This window comes from Sesamum indicum, linkage group LG13 (assembly GCF_026168435.1).
Source record: "Sesamum indicum cultivar Baizhima isolate 11 linkage group LG13, ASM2616843v1, whole genome shotgun sequence".
Taxonomy (NCBI): Eukaryota; Viridiplantae; Streptophyta; class Magnoliopsida; order Lamiales; family Pedaliaceae; genus Sesamum; species Sesamum indicum.
Genome location: NC_142669.1, coordinates 3256615 through 3276212, shown reverse-complemented (window position 1 = coordinate 3276212; position 19598 = coordinate 3256615). Strand labels below are relative to the sequence as shown.

At 40.2% G+C, this 19598-nt stretch overlaps 2 protein-coding genes across 2 annotated transcripts; both read left to right on the top strand.

The window, feature by feature from the left end:
* The first annotated feature begins 13668 nt into the window (after positions 1-13668).
* On the top strand, positions 13669-14826 carry LOC105179804 (uncharacterized). Its single transcript, XM_011103441.1, has one exon. It carries the CDS (start codon positions 13669-13671, stop codon positions 14824-14826), a length of 1158 nt encoding a protein of 385 aa, XP_011101743.1.
* Positions 14827-16166: 1340 nt separating this feature from the next.
* LOC148784378 (uncharacterized) lies at positions 16167-17139 on the top strand. The gene is made up of 2 exons (XM_088876808.1): positions 16167-16670; positions 16759-17139. The coding sequence occupies exons 1-2, from the start codon at positions 16167-16169 to the stop codon at positions 17137-17139; spliced, it is 885 nt and encodes a 294-aa protein (XP_088732934.1).
* The last annotated feature ends 2459 nt before the right edge of the window (positions 17140-19598 follow it).

Genomic DNA, 19598 nt, shown 5'->3' with positions numbered 1-19598 from the left:
ACCAAATTGCGTCAAGCACTGCTTTGTATTTGTTGGTTTCATGCTTTTTACATCAGTCCCATATTTATTTTTATTTTAGTACATCGAACGCCCGGGAACTCCAAGTGTACACCCTTTGGATTCGTTTAATTCTGGCATTTATTTTTCGTTATTGCACGTTTTATTTTATCGCTTCCGTTAGCGAATTGTCGAGCTGTATCACGTGATCCTTCAGAAACTTCTCACCATGATGAACATGATGGAGTGGTTATTTCATTATGGTTCGAGGTTATGCATGTGTGTGTATAAGTTGCCTTGGAGGCAAACTTGGTAGTTATTGAATTTTCAATTCAATTGTATGTAATATACAAAACTACACACATATCTGACATAACCTATCACATAAGCCACGAAAGTTTGATCCTTTTCTCTCTCAAAAATATCATCGTTTTTGTTCTATATTGAATTTGATTCAAGTTAGAACATAAAACAATCCAAAAGCACTAAACAATAATGTTTATTTGGAGTTGTTTTTTTCTTCTTGTTCTTTGTTTTATCTAGCAATAGAAAAAAGATCTATATCTATTCCATAGTGTGGTGTGGAAAAATTAGAAGGGTTCTAATTTGGATCCTAAAGTGAACGGAAGAGGAACGAAGAGGGAAACACCGCAAGTTGTTGCACATCTAAAGAAACAAAAGGTAAAGTTTCATCTTATAGTACTATACTTTTTGGTTCATTCTTTAGCCACATGTCTAGCATGCTTATATATATTTGTTATTATGCTTTTGACAAATACCAAACACTCAGGAATTTCAAAGAGAACAGTTTTAATTTTTTTTATTTCACGCTTACGCCGCGTTTTCAAGCCGTACGATTCTTCTAGTGATATCAGAGCCAGTTCGGTGTTGTGGGTTTAAGATTAACATATTATTATGTGTTGAGCATGAACAACGTATTTAATTTGCTTTTGGAAGGCATGTATTATAGCTTTGAAGCATGGTTATGTGTTTAGAAAATATGTATCAATTTTGCTTTTAAATTATGGATATCTATTCATTTTCTAAAAATTGAATTTTCTATAAATGTATAGTTTTATTTTAGAAAAATGGAGTATTTGCTGCATCGTCGGCCGGTCACTAGCCAGCAGGGCACCCACATGCGGCTAGAAGCAGACGGCCGTTTGCAATTTCAAACGACTAGGCCTTTTTGTGCCGGTTTTTGAAAAGTTGGATTTTTCTGATTTCTGCAATTTTTCTGAAATTATTAATTTTGGCTAATTTTTATTTTAGTTAAATTAATTTTTTTTTAAATTAAATTATGCCTCAAATTAATTTGAAAATAATTCCCAAACAAACAAAAAAATTATACATTAGATGTATGGACAGTATCGATTTTTTTTTAATTGCATTTAGTATGTTATTTATTGGATAAACAACGAGAATGATCACAAAGCTCATTGGCCGAATGCATGGTTTACTTTTAATTTGGGTGTGGCCAGCGTGCCTCTTTCTTTTAATTCCTTCTTTCATTTTTAGCCTCGAAATAATAAGATTTGCTTTCTTCCTCCTTTTCTACTCCCCCCAACTTTTGATTGGGGTTTTCAATTTCAGTTCTAATGAGTGTAATTGGGAATGCGAGATTTTATTTATTTTAAATAAATGTAAGCTCCCAAGGAGATAAAGAACTAGGCTTGTTGGACGGAGGTCAAAGCGGAAGAAGAACAACGAGGAATGCCCATTATAATGATAATGGGTTATTATTTTGTAATAGTTACGCCACACCCTTGATTGACCATAAACTCACCGGGTGCTCAGTGGTTCACTTAGGATTGGGCTGTGATCATCCAACAGGGGCGTGCTAGGCTTGTTTTTACATGTGGTGTACGTTTTAATATTTGAAGTATGCTGTGTTTGGAATGTATCTATTTATACTCAAAATGATTAAAACTAATACATGCAAAAATCTTATAATGATGAGGTCTCGATTACAACAACCTAAATTCTCACTTGGATGGTCCAAGTTAAACATTAGGCCCATAATGGATTAAAATTCAAATGGTTTGATTAAATCCAATCTTTCCATCCACAACAATGTGGTGTGAATGCTACTTTCAACCATTCGTGGTCTCACGAGTCATGGCGCGTTTGGAATAGAAGAAAGCTACATTATTGTTGTGAACGAATGGAATATACTCTTGTTTCCCTGTCTCGCGAGTCGTGGGGGGCGGCAATTGAGATATTCATTTGGTTGATGGGTTGGGCCTAACGGTGAGTGGCGTTATTTGCTTGGAGTCCTCAGGATTACGTAAAGATGAGGAAAAATAACTTGGAGATCTTATCAGATGAGAATGGTATAGCTACATCCCATAAAAAGTTTTTTCGTGCGGATTGTAAAAGCGGGGCATGGAGAACTGCATTTGTGGACTCCAAGCCCACTAGAAAATGGTTTCCAAAAAACCCCCACTTGAGAGTGGTAGGCTTTTTGAAGAAATAGTGGGGCGAGTTAATGACTGAATACCAAATCTTAACTTGATATTTAATATTACAATAATCTACTAAAGTCCTATTTACATTTGATGTAGATGTCTAAGAATCTACTCACTGCAATTCTTGAGGCTAATAAGTTTAACGAAATAAACTACAACGATTGGTTGCGAAATCTTAAGATTGTCCTAGATTTTAAGAACCAGATCTATGTTGTGCATATGTCTCTTCCTCGGCCTTGCGAGAAAGGTCCTCTTGCAAAGAACGTTTGACATTTGAGAAGTGGCATGAGGACAACCGGAAGATTCGTAGTATCGTGCTGGAGTCAATGACTAATAACATCCAGAAATAGTACGATAGGCTTGATGAATCAGCGGTCTGGATGGAAGAAGCAGTAGTTGAGGACAAGAAGAAGGGGGAGGAGAAGAGGAAATCAACGTACACAATAGGGGAATTGAGTAGGTTGAGCAAGAGGGGAACCGATCGCTCATTCTTAGCGAAAAGTGGAAACTTTACACGTGGTGGCCCCATTTTTCGAGGAAGTAGTGGATATTAGTTCGGTGGATCATGGGCTTAAACAGAGGTTCGTTCGAATGTAGCTCATTTGCTACGTCATATGAGGGATCAAGAAGGGGAGCTGGACCAAGTTATGGTCAAAGACCAGTTTTTCCTCCAAGTTGTTCTACCTATGGAATACAACATCAAGGGCCACGTTGGAGACGAGATGATATAGCTGAGACCTGTTATCGCTTTGGAGGTAGAGGACGTATAGCCAGAAATTATCCCAATCAGACGATGGATGTGGTTGGAAGTGTTGCTAGCAGGACCCAGAGCCAAAACAATAATAGGAGTAGTGGCAGGGGAGCTGAGAGAGGCAGAGGTAGAGAGGTAGAGGCATTGGCAACAGAGATAGTGGCCACACTATTGGTAGCGGTAGAAGGGGTGCTGGAGCACAAGTTACTCAGGGACCCAGGTAAGGATATATAACATAACTAGAGAGAAAGCCCCAACATCGAACGACATGATAATCAGGTACGATATTGTTATTTAACATTGCGACTTATGTTTTGATTGACCCTGGCTTTACATATTCATATATTTCATCCGAACTTGCATCTAAAATACCAGTAGAGAATAGCCCGTTACTGGTGCTTGTCCCCAAGGTATACTCTCCCATGGCTGTAGCTGGCTATCGACCAATTTCATGTTGTGATGTACTTTATAAGATTATTGCAAAACTCATTGTCCAAAGGTTGAGTGCGATTTTGGACAAGATTATTAACCCATGTCAAGTTGTATTTGTCCCTAGGCGGAGCATAAGGGACAATACTCTATTAGCACAGGAGCTATTCAGTGGATACAAACAAGCCCGACGTCCACCTAGGTGTGCACTAAAGGTTGATATTCGGAAGGAGGATATTTTTTGTTTGCTTGTATATGTGGATGATATCTTAATTGCAGGTCCATCAAAGCAAGTACTTACAGAAATTAAGCAATACCTAGACAGGCTTTTCACTATTAAAGACCTTGGACCAGCAAAGTTCTTCCTTGGTCTGGAAATTGCAAGGTCTAATCAAGGAATTACAATCACTCAAACAAAATATATAAGAGAAATTGTGACAAATGTAGGACTTATGCAGGCTAAAGCCACTTCAACCCCTCGGCCAATAGGTTTTAAACTCACTATTTTTGAAGAAGAACAAATGTCAAATCCTGAATCTTATAGAAGGCTTCTGCGCAGACTATTGTACTTAAGGGTTCACTAAGCCTGATATTTGCTACAACACCCAACAACTTAGCCAGTTCATGCAATACGTTTGCATGGCACATTGGAACACAACAGTTTATCTTGTGAGATATCTTAAAGGGACTATGAACAGAGGATTGTATTTTCCTTCATAAGCAGATTTCAATATCACTGCATTTTGTGATGCAGAATGGGCTACATGCAAGGACACTAGAAAGGTCCTTGAGAGGTTATTGTGTGTTTGGAGAAAGTTTGATATCATGGAAGATGAAGAAATGGACCACCGTGGCTCGCTCTAGTGCTGAAGCAGAATACCGAAGTATGGGATCAACTACTTGTGAGCTTATATGGATATACAACCTTCTTGTAGACTTACAAATTACAGTACTACTCCAATTCCATTCTTTTGCCGCAACCAAGTAGCCCTTTACATTGTAGCTAGTCTTGTCTTCCATGAGAGAACAAAATACCTTGAAATAGTTTATCATTTAGTACGAGATAAGTACAAAGAAGGATTCCTGCCCCTAAACACATTCCAACCAAACATCAACCTGCTTATGTTTTAACCAAGGCTTTACCAAGACCTCAATTTATGTCTCTCATCTCCAAGTTAGGACTCATCAACGTCCCACTTGAAGGGGAGGGGGGTGTAAAGAAGTAGTATGACACTAATTCTTGCTAACTTGCCAACTCCATCGTGTGAAGAAGAAATAAGTATACATTTTGGAGTTGAACAAAAGAAGTAACGATCAACACACTTTCATTTTTCTAACCTTAAAGATAATGGTTTTTTGTCACATGGCAGAGTGGTACCCTCACGTGCATGTGGTTGGGATATAAAAATCTTTGTTAAGGTTAGTTTGGTAAAAAGTTGAGAATTTAGGTGACAGAAAGTGTTTTCTTCTATTTGGCGAGGATAGGTTGTGAGTGCGCCTTTATTTGTCGTGCAATTTCTTTTTTTCTTTTTAGCGGTGTGCACTCGAAAAGAAATAATTAATCCCAATATTGTAAATAATTATGGTTTAAATTTTTTTATAAATTAATAATACCCACCACAATTCCATAAAATTCATATAAAAAATAAATGATTTGTCCATAGTCAAAATATTTGATTTTTAGTCGTAGTTAATATTTTTATCTTACTTGCAGAGACAACGACTAATAGACATTGAGCTTCCATAGTTAAATGGTATGTGCACATAGTCGTGTTGTTGTTTTATATATACTTGAAGTATTATTAATCATAATATCCAAATTCTTGAGAAATTATTATGTTTATTGTACAATTGAAAAAGTTAAAACTTTTGACTAGTATAATGGTATTTTAATTAGAACATGTCTATATTTTATGTATCTAAATATTTTAGAGAGATTGTCATGAGTAATTGTATTCGGTGTGAATATGTTTTTGTATTTAATATTTTATACAGTGTATTTCGTATTGAATACTTAGATTCTACATTGAGATTTTTTACACTAAAATGTGTTGATATTTCTGTATTTTGCATCGAATCATTAGATTTTATGTTGTGATTTTCTACATTGAAATGTATCGATACTTTTTATTTATGTTCATTGTGTAGTTTCCTTCAAAGATAATCGAAATCTTGAAGAAATTATCATTTTGCATTCTTACACACCATCTACCAAACAAAATTTCTACTATAAAACCCCCAACGTTGCGTCACTCTTTTCTCGTGCAATTTCTCCTTTGTTTTCTTTTCATCATCTTGCTCACTTATATTTCTTTCTTGCTCTGTTATTTTTATTAATATTGTTCATTTTATCTCATTTTTATTTGAGGTTTTTCTTGATGGTCAACAAAATTTGAGTGCTTCATAAATGACGACAATATTTGATTTTTTTAAAATATTTTTTGATTTTATTTTTATTTCTCTTGATATTTTTTCATGCCCCTAAACAATTTATTTGATTAATCTTAAGGATTAAGGAGGACAATTCTATGTTGATTAATCAAAATAAATTAATTGTTATTATTATGGGTGACTCAAGGTCCAAGAATGAGGAGAATTGCACTAAATCAGACGCCTATCTCTCTTCTTGATGGTAAAATTATTGTTATAAACTTTTTTATGCAAGTAAAGATTCTGATGGTAATTTTTTTTTCTTTGAAAAAAGATAAGGAATTCTTAATTATCTATGATCGAATGTTATTATTCTATATCGCAATTTTTAGGGGCTGGTGTTGTAAATTTTAAATGTCAATTGACCTGATTTTGTTTCTTATGCATTTTTTTAATTATTTGTACACATATTTATATGTTACCATGATATTAGTCTTGACCATAATTTTTATTTTGATTTAAAACTTACAATAGGAGAATTTTGCTTATTCTTGAAGTACAGCCCTATGTATCCAGTAACAATTTACTGTAATTCTCTGGGCTAGTCAAAGAAAAAAAAGAGAATTTTAAAGAGTAAATTAATCCGCATAGCCTATAATAATATACCTTATACGCACATGGTTAACAAAATATCACCATACGTGGCAAAATGCAAGTGAACCCCTTCAGATAGGCAAGGGGATCTATTCAAACATTATAAATGCATCATGTACAGTTTATTTATGGTAAGACATTTATTACACTAAAATCTACATTAAATACATTTCGATTTTATCTCAAATCCTTTTACTGACTTAAACATCGCAAGATTTTAGTTGAAAACCTTCCAAGCATAATGATTTGCTCTTTTCTCATGTCCGAAAATCATTTCGAGAACACGAAGTAGCTGAGCGACCAGGATCACATGCCAAAACTATAAAAATTATGAAGAGCATCAACTGCAAGCTTCACTTGCCATTCATCTCAAATGGGTTGCGCTATCACAAGGAACTCACATTCGAGTGGGTGAGGGCACGGCCCGTGGTGATTCAAGCCTGAGATTGCGCACCTCAAAGGGGTTTCTTTTACAATTTAACTGATAGTATAAGATTATTAGTCTTGCCTTTGTTAGAATCTTCATTGTTACCGATACTTTCTTAAGATAAATTTGTACTATATTTTTTTCCGTTCTTTCTTTTCAGTTATGATAAGTAATATAGTTTTGTCAATTTTTTTTTTGGGGGTAGTCGAATTTAAATTAAATATGAGGACTATTTACGAGATTTAGGACAATGAATAATTGGACATACTATACTGACGTAATTGCAGATCGTAATATAGACGTAATTGGACAAAGACGTAATTGGACATTTTACTGACGTAATATACTTGGTTCTGAATCCCATCAAGTTCGCGTACCTAAACGAAGGTTACCGAATTCTTCGAGATAGCCAAATATAGAAATAGAACTTCACTTTCCTTAGGATTCGCTAGTAAAGGCGGTTTTGCTAAGTACCTTTACAAAGTTTTCAAAGTTTCTTCACATTCCTCATTCCATTTAAAATCTTTTGTTTTCCTCAAAACCTTAAAAAATGGCAAATTTCGATTGGCAGATCAAGAGATAAAAGGGTTAAGGATGTGATCTTACCCTTTATCTTTTGCACTTTCTTGATCGTTGTAGGCGACCTCAGCTTTATGATTGCTTCTATCTTTTCTAGGTTCGCCTCAGTTTCCCCGCTCGCTGACCATATAGCTCAAAAAGTTTCCTCCACCTACCCCAAAAGTGCATTTGGTGGGGTTTAGCTTCATATCGTACATCCTCATATGTCAAATGCTTGCTTCAAATGCATCAAGTGATTTTCTCCTACCTTTCGCTCTTCACGAGCATGTCATCTATATAGACCTCCATAGTTTTTCTGATCATCTCCTTAAACATCCTATTCACCAACCTTTAATAAGTGGCACCTGCGTTGTTTAAACCAAAAGGCGTTACATTGTAGCAATAAATACTACCATCAATTATAAAGGACTTCTTATCTCAATCTTCTTCTACCATGAAGATCTGATGGTTCCTTGGTAAGCATCCATCATAGAAACTAGCTCATATCCGGCTGTATAGTCAACCAGCATGTCAATCCTTGGCAATGGGTAGGGATCCTTTGGACAAGCTTCGTTCAAATCAGTGAAGTTCGTGCACATGCGCCATTTTTCTTATGATTTTGGCATGACCACCATGTTCAACAACCGTCAGTTTATTGTATTTCGAAAACATACCCACCTTTAAGCAATTTGCTGACCTCTTCTTCAATAATGCGGTTCTTCTCCATGACGAATGATCTCTTCTTCTACTGGACTAGTCGCACCATCGGATCGACGTTCAACCTGTGTATGATTACTTTCGGGTTTATCCCTTTGAAGTTTGACGAACTCCATGCAAACATGTCTACATTATCCTTTAAGAACTCTATCATCATTGTTCCCAACTTTTCGCTCATTCGTGCCCCTATCTTGGTCGTTTTATCGGATTCTCCTGTGATGAGCTCTATCAACTTGTGCTCCTCGCTAGGTTCTATCCGATCTAGTTTACAACCCCTTCGATCGAGGTCCTCTTCAATATTTCATTTCTTTCCACTCGAGCTGCCCTTCTTCAAATAAATTGTAACACCTTCTCACTTCCTTACGATCACAGGATACTTCGCCAATACCATTTCTTGTTGGAAACTTCAATTTCAGATGGTAGATCGATACTATGGCTCTGAATAAGTTCAATCCTGATCTTCCCAAAATAATATTGTAAGCAAAAGGAGTATCTACTACCAGAAATTTTACCATCAGGGTTCTTCGTCTTGGTTCATCCTAATAGAAATTGGGAGCTCGATAGTGCCCTGTGATGTTACTTCACTACCCCTAAATCCTACTAAGGGTGTCTGCACTGGCTCTAACTTAGCATTATCCAGCCCCATCTTTCTCAACACGTCACTAAAGATGATATTTTCCGAACATCCATTATCTACCAGTACTTTGTGGACTATGAAGTTAGCTATGTCCATCTTTATCACAATGGGGTCATTTTGCGATCCCATCTCAGTTTTCAAATCCTTACTTCCGAAGATGATTTTCTCTTCTCGCTCTGTGTTCACCACGAACTCACTCTCCCTACTCGATTTGCCCTCTCTTTCATGTCTTTTCTCATTCTTCCAGAATCCCCTCCAACTGGTCCTCCAGCTATCGTCTGAATAACACCCTTTACAAGCGCATTTTATCGAAACATTATGCTTCTCTCTTCCCTTTCTTTGTTCGCAAACCTGTCTCTACTTCTTGATCTACTTCTCCTCCTCTCAGCCTCGTTTGTATCTTTTCTATGTTCACCGAGTATCCGATCCCTGAAATGTCCTTACCTCACCAACCTCTCAATTTCATCTTTCAACTGAAAGCAATCTTCCGTGTCGTGCCCCTTTTCCCTATGAAACCTACAGTATTTGTTAGAGTATTTCTTGGCCGATGTAAACCTGGTGTGTCGGGGCCATTTCAGCAGATCAGACCTTTCGACTATCATCAAAGCTTTCGTTATGATACTTGGCCTCATAGAGTGGTACTCTACCTTTATCAAACTTTGTCCGCTTACCACCCCCATCTCTCATCAAATCCCGATTTCTATCACGATCCCTGCTGTGCCATTCTCCATCTCTCATTGCATTCATTTCTTCCTCATCAATGTACTTTTGCACCTGCGGGTGGGTCTCGAGCTAGCAGGGAAGCTAAGGACCTTTTCTTCAATCAGTGTATCAATATGCTTACCATCATGTCAATCCTAAGGTCCTGCACCTCCAACGTGTCATTATTGAATCTCCCTTGAAACTTTTCAGCGACCCATCTTCTTTTTGCTTTATTATGAACAAGTATGTGGCAGTCCCTTTTTGCTTTCTTTTGCTGGCGAAGTGGAAGGTGAACTTTTGCAACAATTGTTCATAGGACTCAATGCTATTGCTGCATAGACTTGTGAACCATTCCTGCGCTTTACCTGCAAGAGTCAACAGTCTAGCCATAACTGGACTGGATTGTCCATACAAGTTCATCGCAACATGTTCCTAAGGATCTTTTGTCCCGTCGTATTTGGGTATGTCGGGCATTCTAAAGTTGGAATTCACCACTTGCATCAGTATCTTGTTATTGAAAGTTGAATTTATATTATGAGCCACCAATTCACCCCTCTTCTTTAATTCATCAATTTGCTTCCCTAACAATTCGATTTGCCTTCCCACACTATCTACCTCAACTCGAGAGGTAGCTAGTTCTCTTCTCTTAACTCTCTCCATGCTACTAGACCCACTTTCGAAGACGCTGGTTCGCGACCTTTTTCAGGCTCCCTTCTACTCGCATTTTCCAAGGTTCTTTCGATATCCCTGTCTCTAAATAATTGCCTCTTGGTTGTTTCCTTTCCCAATGTCGTGGTTGTTCTCCTTTCATACGCCACGATCCTCCCCGCTTCTTCCATCAACTTTTGCAGCTCCTCCCTTGTTGACTGTACCATTGGTTCCACTTGCCTAAGCGTATCTTCTAATTTATGCATATTTGCTCTTGAAATTCCTTCCATTTTCCAAGATGGCGATCCTCAATTTTTCACAAACGACGCCAACTGATCTAGCTCGAAATATGCAACCTTGTTGGACGATCCAATATTAGCCACGTAGTCTCCTTATATCGGTATTGGGTCATGGGGATAAAACAATTAATGTCAGACTTGCTGGGTTCATCTCCGACTAAATTCTTTCGACGCTCAAGTCAGTTTAGTCGAGATAGAAATATGCGATCGTAGAAGAGTAAGGTCGAAAATAACAAAGTATTGATTACCTTAGATGATGTGTATCGGGGTATTTATAGGGCCCAAATATACACTGTTGTTTGGGACACGTGTCATAATCTGGCGCATCCATACTCCTGATTGAACGGCTTTGCTTCATGCGATGGTTGGGTTCTGTTTTTGGGTTATAAAGCTGGGTCAGGTTTCCCACAACCCAACCCAATACCAAAAGCACGGGTCCTGGTCCATTTTATTGTTCTTTTACCAAATTTTAGGGCATTCCCCATCAACATTGTTCTGCAAGAGCATTTAACTGCAAACTTCAAATTCTTGGAGGCAACAAGTTTGAATATGATCTACAGTAGCTCCAGATTCTGGGCATTTGAGGCAGCGCGCATGCACTGCTTATTGTTTTAGTGGGTGTGGAACACTCAAATGTATGACTACGAAGATTAGGAGGGGTTGTGAAAAGCTATTGAAGGAAGAAAATGATGTGGAAATTGAAGAGATGAGAGAAACAAGAGGAAAATTGATGAGAAAACGTGTAAATGAAAAATAATAAGTAGAAAAGAAATGGAATATATGCTCTTCATTTAATTTATAAAAATTAATGAGTGTGGCACATTCTATATACGTGCTTAATTTTTAAAATGTATTAAAATTGAATATGATATAAATTGTTTTATTTATTTTTATAGAGTAAAAAAGTACCTTAAAAATATATATTAAGATAATAAGTTAATATAAATATTTTGATTTATAAAAAATTATTGACAAACAAAAGATAATAAATAATGTTGGAGAAATAAAAAATGCATGTTTGAAATAAAATAACAATCAAAATATAGTTAAAAGTAATTAATTAATTTTAAAATTTTAAAAATAAAAGTAATGCCAGTAAAAGGTTGTTCTTCTATGGATTTTGGATTTTTGAGTTCTTTGATCCAAGTTTTCCCCAAAATCGAATTTTGTGCTTGATAGAAAAAATCTGCAAATTAATATAGGATAAATTGTAATCTACCTACTTTTGTTATGGAGAATAGGTAACAACCCTCTTATGAAAAATAAAATAGCAATTTACCTACTTATATTTTAAAAAATAAAACAATTTACTTCCTTATCTAAAATAATAAATTACTTCATTTTTTAAAGCATAAAAAGATAAAATACTATTTATTTTTGATAAAAAGATAATTTATTCATTTTTAATATCATAAAAAAATAAATTATTATTCACCCTACTAATATATATGGTCTCTCATTAACCAAGTCTTTCTATTTCAATGTTGTCATTTGATTGTAGGGTTGATCGAGAGCTAAGTATAGGAGACGACGCATTGCTAAGGCTATGAATGCTTGTTCCTTTGGTTGTCGACATGCTTATTGAGAGATTTACTTTTGTTCCTTTGATTTTCTGGCTTATGAAAAATCTTTGCAGCAGTAGGCGGACGGGAGCTGGGAGAGGGTTGCGGTTGCGGGTGGGCTGGGGAAGGATTCTGGAGGTAGCTATATGATAGGTATCTACCACAATCCACTATGAAATGGCAAAAATACCCTTCATTAAGGGTATTAAGGTCCTTTTGCCAGAGGATCCACGCCTCTCTTAATGGGCGGGTCGTTGAGGACCCGACCCAGTTCCAACAACAGCTTTGAAGATCCGGACAATCACAGTCGTCCGATTAGGACGCGAGCCAGTAGGATAAGGCCACGTGGCCCAGTCAACAGTATCCAGTTGTGCTTTATAAATAGACCCAAAACGCCGTAATTGAGGGAACTGTTCTGCATTTATTGAGATCGAACTTTGAGATAGCACACTTTTCCCTCGATAAACCTAACTTGAGCATCGAAAGGTCATTATCGGGGACGTGCCCGACGAGCTCATAGTTCTTGTTTTATTCTCAGCGAACCCAAAATCTGATCTTGGAGGAGTTAGCCATTTGTGACGAGATTGAGTCTCGAGATCGCTGAATTCGAGCCGGATCAGTTGGCGCCGTCTGTGCAAATCATGGAAGGTTCATCGAGAAGGAACGCCTGAGAAGATCAGACACCTAGAAAAGGAGGAATTACAATCCAGATAACGAAAGAGGAACTGCAGAGAATGATAGAGGAAGCGAGTCGGAACGCCATTGTAGAATATGAGAGGAGAACTGCGACCCCGGTGGCCAAAGAAACCGCAAGGAGACAGCTGTTCGAGAACACCGAGCCCCAGAGAGAGTCACGGGTGCATGGCGAAGAGGAACGTCGCAGCAAGAGACCGGCCTCATTGGAAGCGGAGCAGCCATGTTCGCGCAAAGAGAAGAGAGCCTATAATATCGCGAGCCGAGGTCGAGAGCGTTGGAAGACAGATAGAGAGCTTGAATAAATAAATTGATGAGCTGAAGAAACGAGGGGAGATAGTCTCACACAACAAAAGTTCTCCTTTTTGTAATGATATTCTGATTCAAACAGTCGAACCGGGTTTTAGAGTACCTGATTTGCGGAGATACGACGGGATGAAGGATCCGCAGGAACACGTAGCTGCATTCGAAATGGTGTTGAATTTATACGGACAACCAACTCCCATCATGGCGAAATTGTTCGCAACTACGCTCATGGGGAAAGCGCAAGAATGGTTCACAAATTTGCCCCGAGGGAGCATTGAATCTTACAAACAGCTAGTACAAAAGTTCAATTTTCATTTCGCGAGTAAGAAGAAACAGAAGAGGTCGGCGACTCATCTGTTCAATATCCGCTAGAGAGAAGATGAAACCTTGAAGAACTTCATGGGGAGGTTCAACAATGAGACATTAGAGGTGTAAGAATTGAGGATCGACATGATCGTCAGTATTCTGATTCACGGGCTTAGGAAAGGACCCTTCACATCAGCGCTCGCCCGCGACCCTCCAAGCGATGTGGAGCAATTGATGGCCCTAGCTCAGAAGTACATAGATGAGGAGGAGATGAACGCCGTGAAAGATTCTGAGGGGAGAGAACGCGAACAAGTGACAGTGCGACCGTACGAAAGTAGAGGAGGAGGGAATAAACAAAAACCGGAGAAGCCTAGAGAGCCTAAGTACCAACGCAAGTACCACAACTACACTCCGTTGGCCATGTCTCGTGAGAAGGCGCTGACGATGGTTGAAAATGCAGATGTTCTGAAATGGCCAAGGCACACCAGGTACACCCCCTCTAAAAAGTTTTCTAACAAATATTGCAGATTTCATCGTGAGATGGGGCACAACACGGAGGAGTGCTTCCAGCTTAAGGATGAGATTGAGAGGTTGGTTAGGCAAAGGTACTTTCAAGATCGAGTTCCCCAAAATTGCAAGATCAGTAAGGAAACAAGGAGAAGCAGGTCGAGAAGTCGGGATCGAAATCCAGGCCCGTCGAGAATGGAAAAAGGCCCGCCTAGCGGAAACAATGCTCCAACTAAAGGAGTAATCTACACAATTGCAGGGGGCTTGAGCTCGGGTGATTCGAGCAGGACTAGAAAGAGATGCGCTAGAACCATGAGCTCGGGCAGAGAAAGGGAGTTCGTTCTTAAAGTTGAGGAGGAAGAAGCTATTTCCTTTGACAGTTCAGACAGACCGAAAGAGAGTGGAGACATGAACGACCCGATGGTCGTCAAGCTGGACATCGCGAATTTTACTGTTCATAAAGTGTTGATTGATAGTGGGAGCTCAGCTGACATTATATTTAAGAATGTGGTTGATAAAATGGGGTTAGAGAATGCCCGCCTTGAACCAGTAAGGACCCCCTTGGTAGGATTTGGAGGTAGAGAGGTAGCATCGCTAGGCACGATCGAATTGCCAGTATCAATGGGTGAAGCGCCTAAGCGAAAGACGTTGATAGTGAAGCTTTTAGTGGTCGATACCCCGTTCGCGTACAAATGTGATTCTAGGCAGACCAGGCTTAAATCTGTTCAGGGTCATTATCTCTACCTACCACATGAAAATGAAATTCCCAACAGACAATGGGGATCGGGGAACTAGCTAGCGACCTAAGGGAGGATCGCAAATGTTACAACCTACCGCTGAAGGGGGAACCCAGCCAGAAGAAAAGAAAAATCAAAGAAGACGTTGAGCCTCGCCCTTACGAAGCAGAACATTTAAAACCCAGCGATGAGTACAAGATGGTGTAGCTCGTACCAAATGAGCCGGACAAGACAACCCGGATAGGAGCAAACATGAAGGATGGGGAGATGGTTTCCTGAGGAGAAATGCTAACATGTTCGCATGGAGCCCATCAGATTTCACAGGGATCGATCCTGAGGTCATTGTGCACCGGTTGAACGTCGACCCGATGGCTCGACCAGTACAGCAGAGGAAGAGATCGTTTGGCAGTGACAAAAACGAAGTCATCAGACAGGAGGTCGACAAACTGCTTAAAGCCGGGTATGTATCTGAGATCCAATACACTAGTTGGCTTTCTAACATGGTACTTGTCCCCAAATCCTCCGAAAAATTGCGCATGTGCGTCGATTTTACAGATCTGAATAAAGCTTGCCCAAAGGATCCGTACCCCTTACAAAGGATCGACGTGATGGTAGACTCAATAGCAGGGTTTGAAATATTTTCGATAATGTATGCCTATCAGGGGTATCATCATATTCGCATGGCTAATGAAGAGAGAGACAAGACCTCATTCATCACTGACAAGGGGATCAATTGCTACAACATGATGCCTTTCGGTCTGAAGAATGCGGGTGTAACATACCAACGACTGGTAAACAGGATGTTTGGCGACCTCCTAGGAAAAAAGATGGAAGTATACGTAGATGATATGCTGGTCAAAAGCAGGAGGTCACAGGATCATTTGGAGGACCTCGCGCAAGCGTTCAGTATAATGAACTCATACGGAATGAAGCTGAATCTGGATAAATGCACCTTTGGAGTAGGAGGTGGAAAATTCCTGGGGTATATGGTTAGCGAACGCGGAATCGAAGCGAATCCCGAGAAGATCCAGGCTATCCTGAACTTATGACCCCCATCCACGATCAAAGAAGTACAGAAACTGACGGGAAAGATTGCCTCACTGAGTAGATTCATCTCGCTATCCGCAGATAAAAGCCTCCCATTCTTCAAAGTTTTGCGACGGACCAAGAATTTCGAATGGAACAGCGAATGTGACAAGGCGTTGCAAGAATTGAAAGAGTATCTAACAAAGCCCCTACTGCTCGCAAATCCAAAGGAAGGGGAAACGCTGTTTTTGTATTTGGGAGTATCTGAGGATGCGGTCAGCTCGGTGTTGGTGAGGGAAGAAGGAAATAATCAAAATCCGATCTATTACGTTAGCAAGATTGCTTTAAGGCGCTGAGTCGAGATATTCTGAGATGGAGAAGCTAGCCCTTGCTCTAGTTGTAACAGCTCGGAAATTGCAACCTTACTTCCAGTCGCATAAAGTGGTAGTGCTGATGAATCACCCCCTCAAACACGTGATGTCGCGACCCGAGGCCTCTGTAAGATTAAATAAATGGGCCGTGGAATTGGGGCAATATGATGTGGATTACCAACCTAGGACCGCGCAAAAAGCGCAAGTGCTGGCGGATTTTGTGACAGAGCTCTCCAGCGATCCCAAGTCACCTTTGGTTGCTGAAGAACAAATTTCGAAATGGATGCTTCACGTGGACGGTTCCTCAAACGCTAACAATGGGGGCGCGGGAATATTGATCCAAAGGCCCAAGGGAGTTGAGATCGAGGTAGCAGCTCGTTTGTCTTTTCCGGTGACCAATAATGAGGCGGAATACGAGGCACTCATACTGGGACTAGAGCTTGCACACGAGGAGATTTGGAAGTTTTATGGATTCCCAGTTGATTGCCCTGCAAATCGAAGGAACGTACGAGACAAGGGAAATGACAATGACGTTATACAAGGAGATTGTCCGACAGCTAATGAATAAATTTGATAAATGCTCAATTTTGCAGGTTTCTAGAACAGAAAATGACAAGGCAGACGCCTTATCCAAATTTGGAGCTGCAATCGACGGAATCAGAGATCGCAAGACTACAGCATTGTTCCGTGAGCGATCAGCTCTCGCGAGCAAAGCAGAGGTACAGATGGCCTCTGAAGCTAAGTCATGGAAAGATGAAATTGTCAAGTACCTTGAGGACGGTACCTTGCCTGCCGATCCAATTGCCGCAAAAAGAGTAAAGTTTCGAGCTGCTCGGTTCACCATGCTATCAAGTCAACTCTACAAGCAAACAGTGGATGGCCCCCTCTTGAAATGTTTAGACGAGGAGAAAGCCCTTTACGTGATGCGTGAGATCCACGAAGGAAGCTACGGAAACCACTCAGGTGCGAGATAGTTGGCCCAAAAAATCACACGGTAAGGATACTTCTGGCCAACCTTAGTCAAAGATTCTAAAGACTTGGTGAGGAAGTGCGAAAGTTGCCAAAAGTATGCGTCTCTGATACACCAACCTGCGACGCCGATGGAGCCGATCAGAATAGCGTGTCCATTCAACCAATGGGGAATTGACATTGTTGGGCCTTTTCCCCCTGCCCAAGCTCAGAAGAAATTCATCATTGTGGCAGTAGAATACTTCTCCAAGTGGGTCGAAGCAGAGGCCGTGGCCAAGATATTCGAGAAAGAAGTCATCAACTTCATTTGGAAAAACATCATTTGCAGGTTCAGAATACCCAATATTCTAATTTCTGATAATGGCACCCAATTTCAGGGAAGGAAGATTACAGAATGGTGTAAGGAACTCAAGATCGCACAACACTTTACAGCAATCGCGAACCCTCAAGTGAACGGACAGACAGAAGTGACTAATAGGACGATCTTGCAGCACCTGAAGACGCGCCTCGAGAGCAAAGGATCGTGGGTCGACGAGCTGCCTGGAGTTCTGTGGGCTTATCACACAACTCCACGATCTGCCACGGGTGAGACCCCATTCTGCTTGGTGTACGGAACAGAAGCTATCATTCCGGCAGAAATCGGAGAGGAATCTCAAAGAGTCGCATTGTATGATCCTGAAGCTAACCAAGGCGAGCGAAGCTTCGATCTCACTGTGATCGAGGAAAAAAAGGATGCAGCATACGCCCGCATCCTGCACCATAAAGGGTTGATGATGAAGAGCCACAATCGCAAAATCCGACCACGACAGCTTCAGGTGGGAGATCTCGTGTTGAAAAAAGTAGAAGCCTCCAAACATGTCGGCAAGCTGGAACCACCATGGGAAGGGCCATACAAAGTGGTCGAGATCAGGAAAAAAGGTACATATAGGCTACAAGATATGCAGGGACAAAATCTACCGCGCCCATAGAACATACAGAATCTGAAGAAGTTCTACGCATGAGCATGAGGGATCGCGACTTGGTGCCTGTGAAAGGCCATCAACTATGGAGAGATCGCATGCTGGTGCCTGTGAAAGGCCATCAATTATAGAGAGATCGCAAAAGACCGTCAACTACGGAGAGATCGAATTCTGGTGCCTGTGAAAGGCCGTCAACTGAAGAACGCTTATTCTGGTGCCTGTGAAAGGCCGTCAACTGAAGAACGCTTATTCTGGTGCCTGTGAAAGGCCAACTATGGAGAGATCGCATTCCGGTGCCTGCGAAAGGCCATCAACTGGTTGGAAAATGCTATTTCGGGTGCCTGTGAACGGCCAATGCCCGGTGATCACTATCCTGGAGTCCGTAGATTCGAAAGTTCGCGTCCTAAAGGTTAGGAAGGTCAAATCTCTTGTATTAGAAAAATAGCCTTTAATGCACAGGTCAATACCTAAAAGAACTTGTACGAACTATGAATTATTTCATGTGATTCTAAAGGATCGATCCATTTTTTCATGTTATATTATTTCAGAAGTTATCTTGTGTTTGTTGTTATCTATTATTGAGTCCCTCAAAACTCCACATGTCAACTGAAAAAGAGGAGTTCAATGAACTGCGATCTGAAAAAGACGCAGCCCAAAGTGCAATCTGAAAAAGATGCACTCCACACACCAACTGAAAAAGAGGCGTTCAACGAACTGCGATCTGAAAAAGATGCAGCCCAAAGTGCAATCTGAAAAAGATGCACTCCACACCCTAACTGAAAAAGAGGCGTTCAACGAACTGCGATCTGAAAAAGACGCAGCCCAAAGTGCGATCTGAAAAAGATGCACTCCACACGGCAACTGAAAAAGAGGCGTTCAACGAACTGCGATCTGAAAAAGACGCAGCCCAAAGTGCGATCTGAATAAGATGCACTCCACACGCCAACTGAAAAAGAGGTGTTCAACAAACTGCGATCTGAAAAAGACGCAGCCCAAAGTGCGATCTAAAAAAGATGCACTCCCCATGCCAACTGAAAAGGAAGCGTTTAACGAACTGCGGTTCGAGAAATGTTTGACAAAGACGACGACCTCAGAAAAAGAGCAAGAAACGTGCAATGAACAGGAAAGAAAAACGACAAGTATGCGAGTTGTCAAAAGATATTCCATTGATGAAGTTTCATTTACAAAGCTACATCACAAAACTATGCCCCTCAGGGTCAGCCTTCATATTTACAATTCAAATGTATCATCATAAGTATCAATGGGAGGAATTGTTCAAACAAAATCCAGATCAAGATTCTATTACAAAATGTGGGAAACCAAATTGCATCAATCATCAGCCTCAGCCTCCAGCTCTTCACGTAGAGCAGCGAACTCGTCCTCTTTCAGGTCGGGTTCAGCGGGATAGGGTTAGAGGTCGCCATCAAGTGTAATGTCCAGCCGACTGCGGTCAAATGACTCTTGGAATCCACCAAGCTTCTCGATTTGAGCCTCGTAGGTCTTAT

Bases quoted from the DNA above. Each gene is read 5' to 3' on its own strand.
- LOC105179804 (XM_011103441.1), top strand. From the start codon at position 13,669: ATGATCGTCAGTATTCTGATTCACGGGCTTAGGAAAGGACCCTTCACA.
- LOC148784378 (XM_088876808.1), top strand. From the start codon at position 16,167: ATGGAGAAGCTAGCCCTTGCTCTAGTTGTAACAGCTCGGAAATTGCAA. The intron at 16,671-16,758 runs GTACGAGACAAG...TCAATTTTGCAG, and splicing joins GCCCTGCAAATCGAAGGAAC to GTTTCTAGAACAGAAAATGA.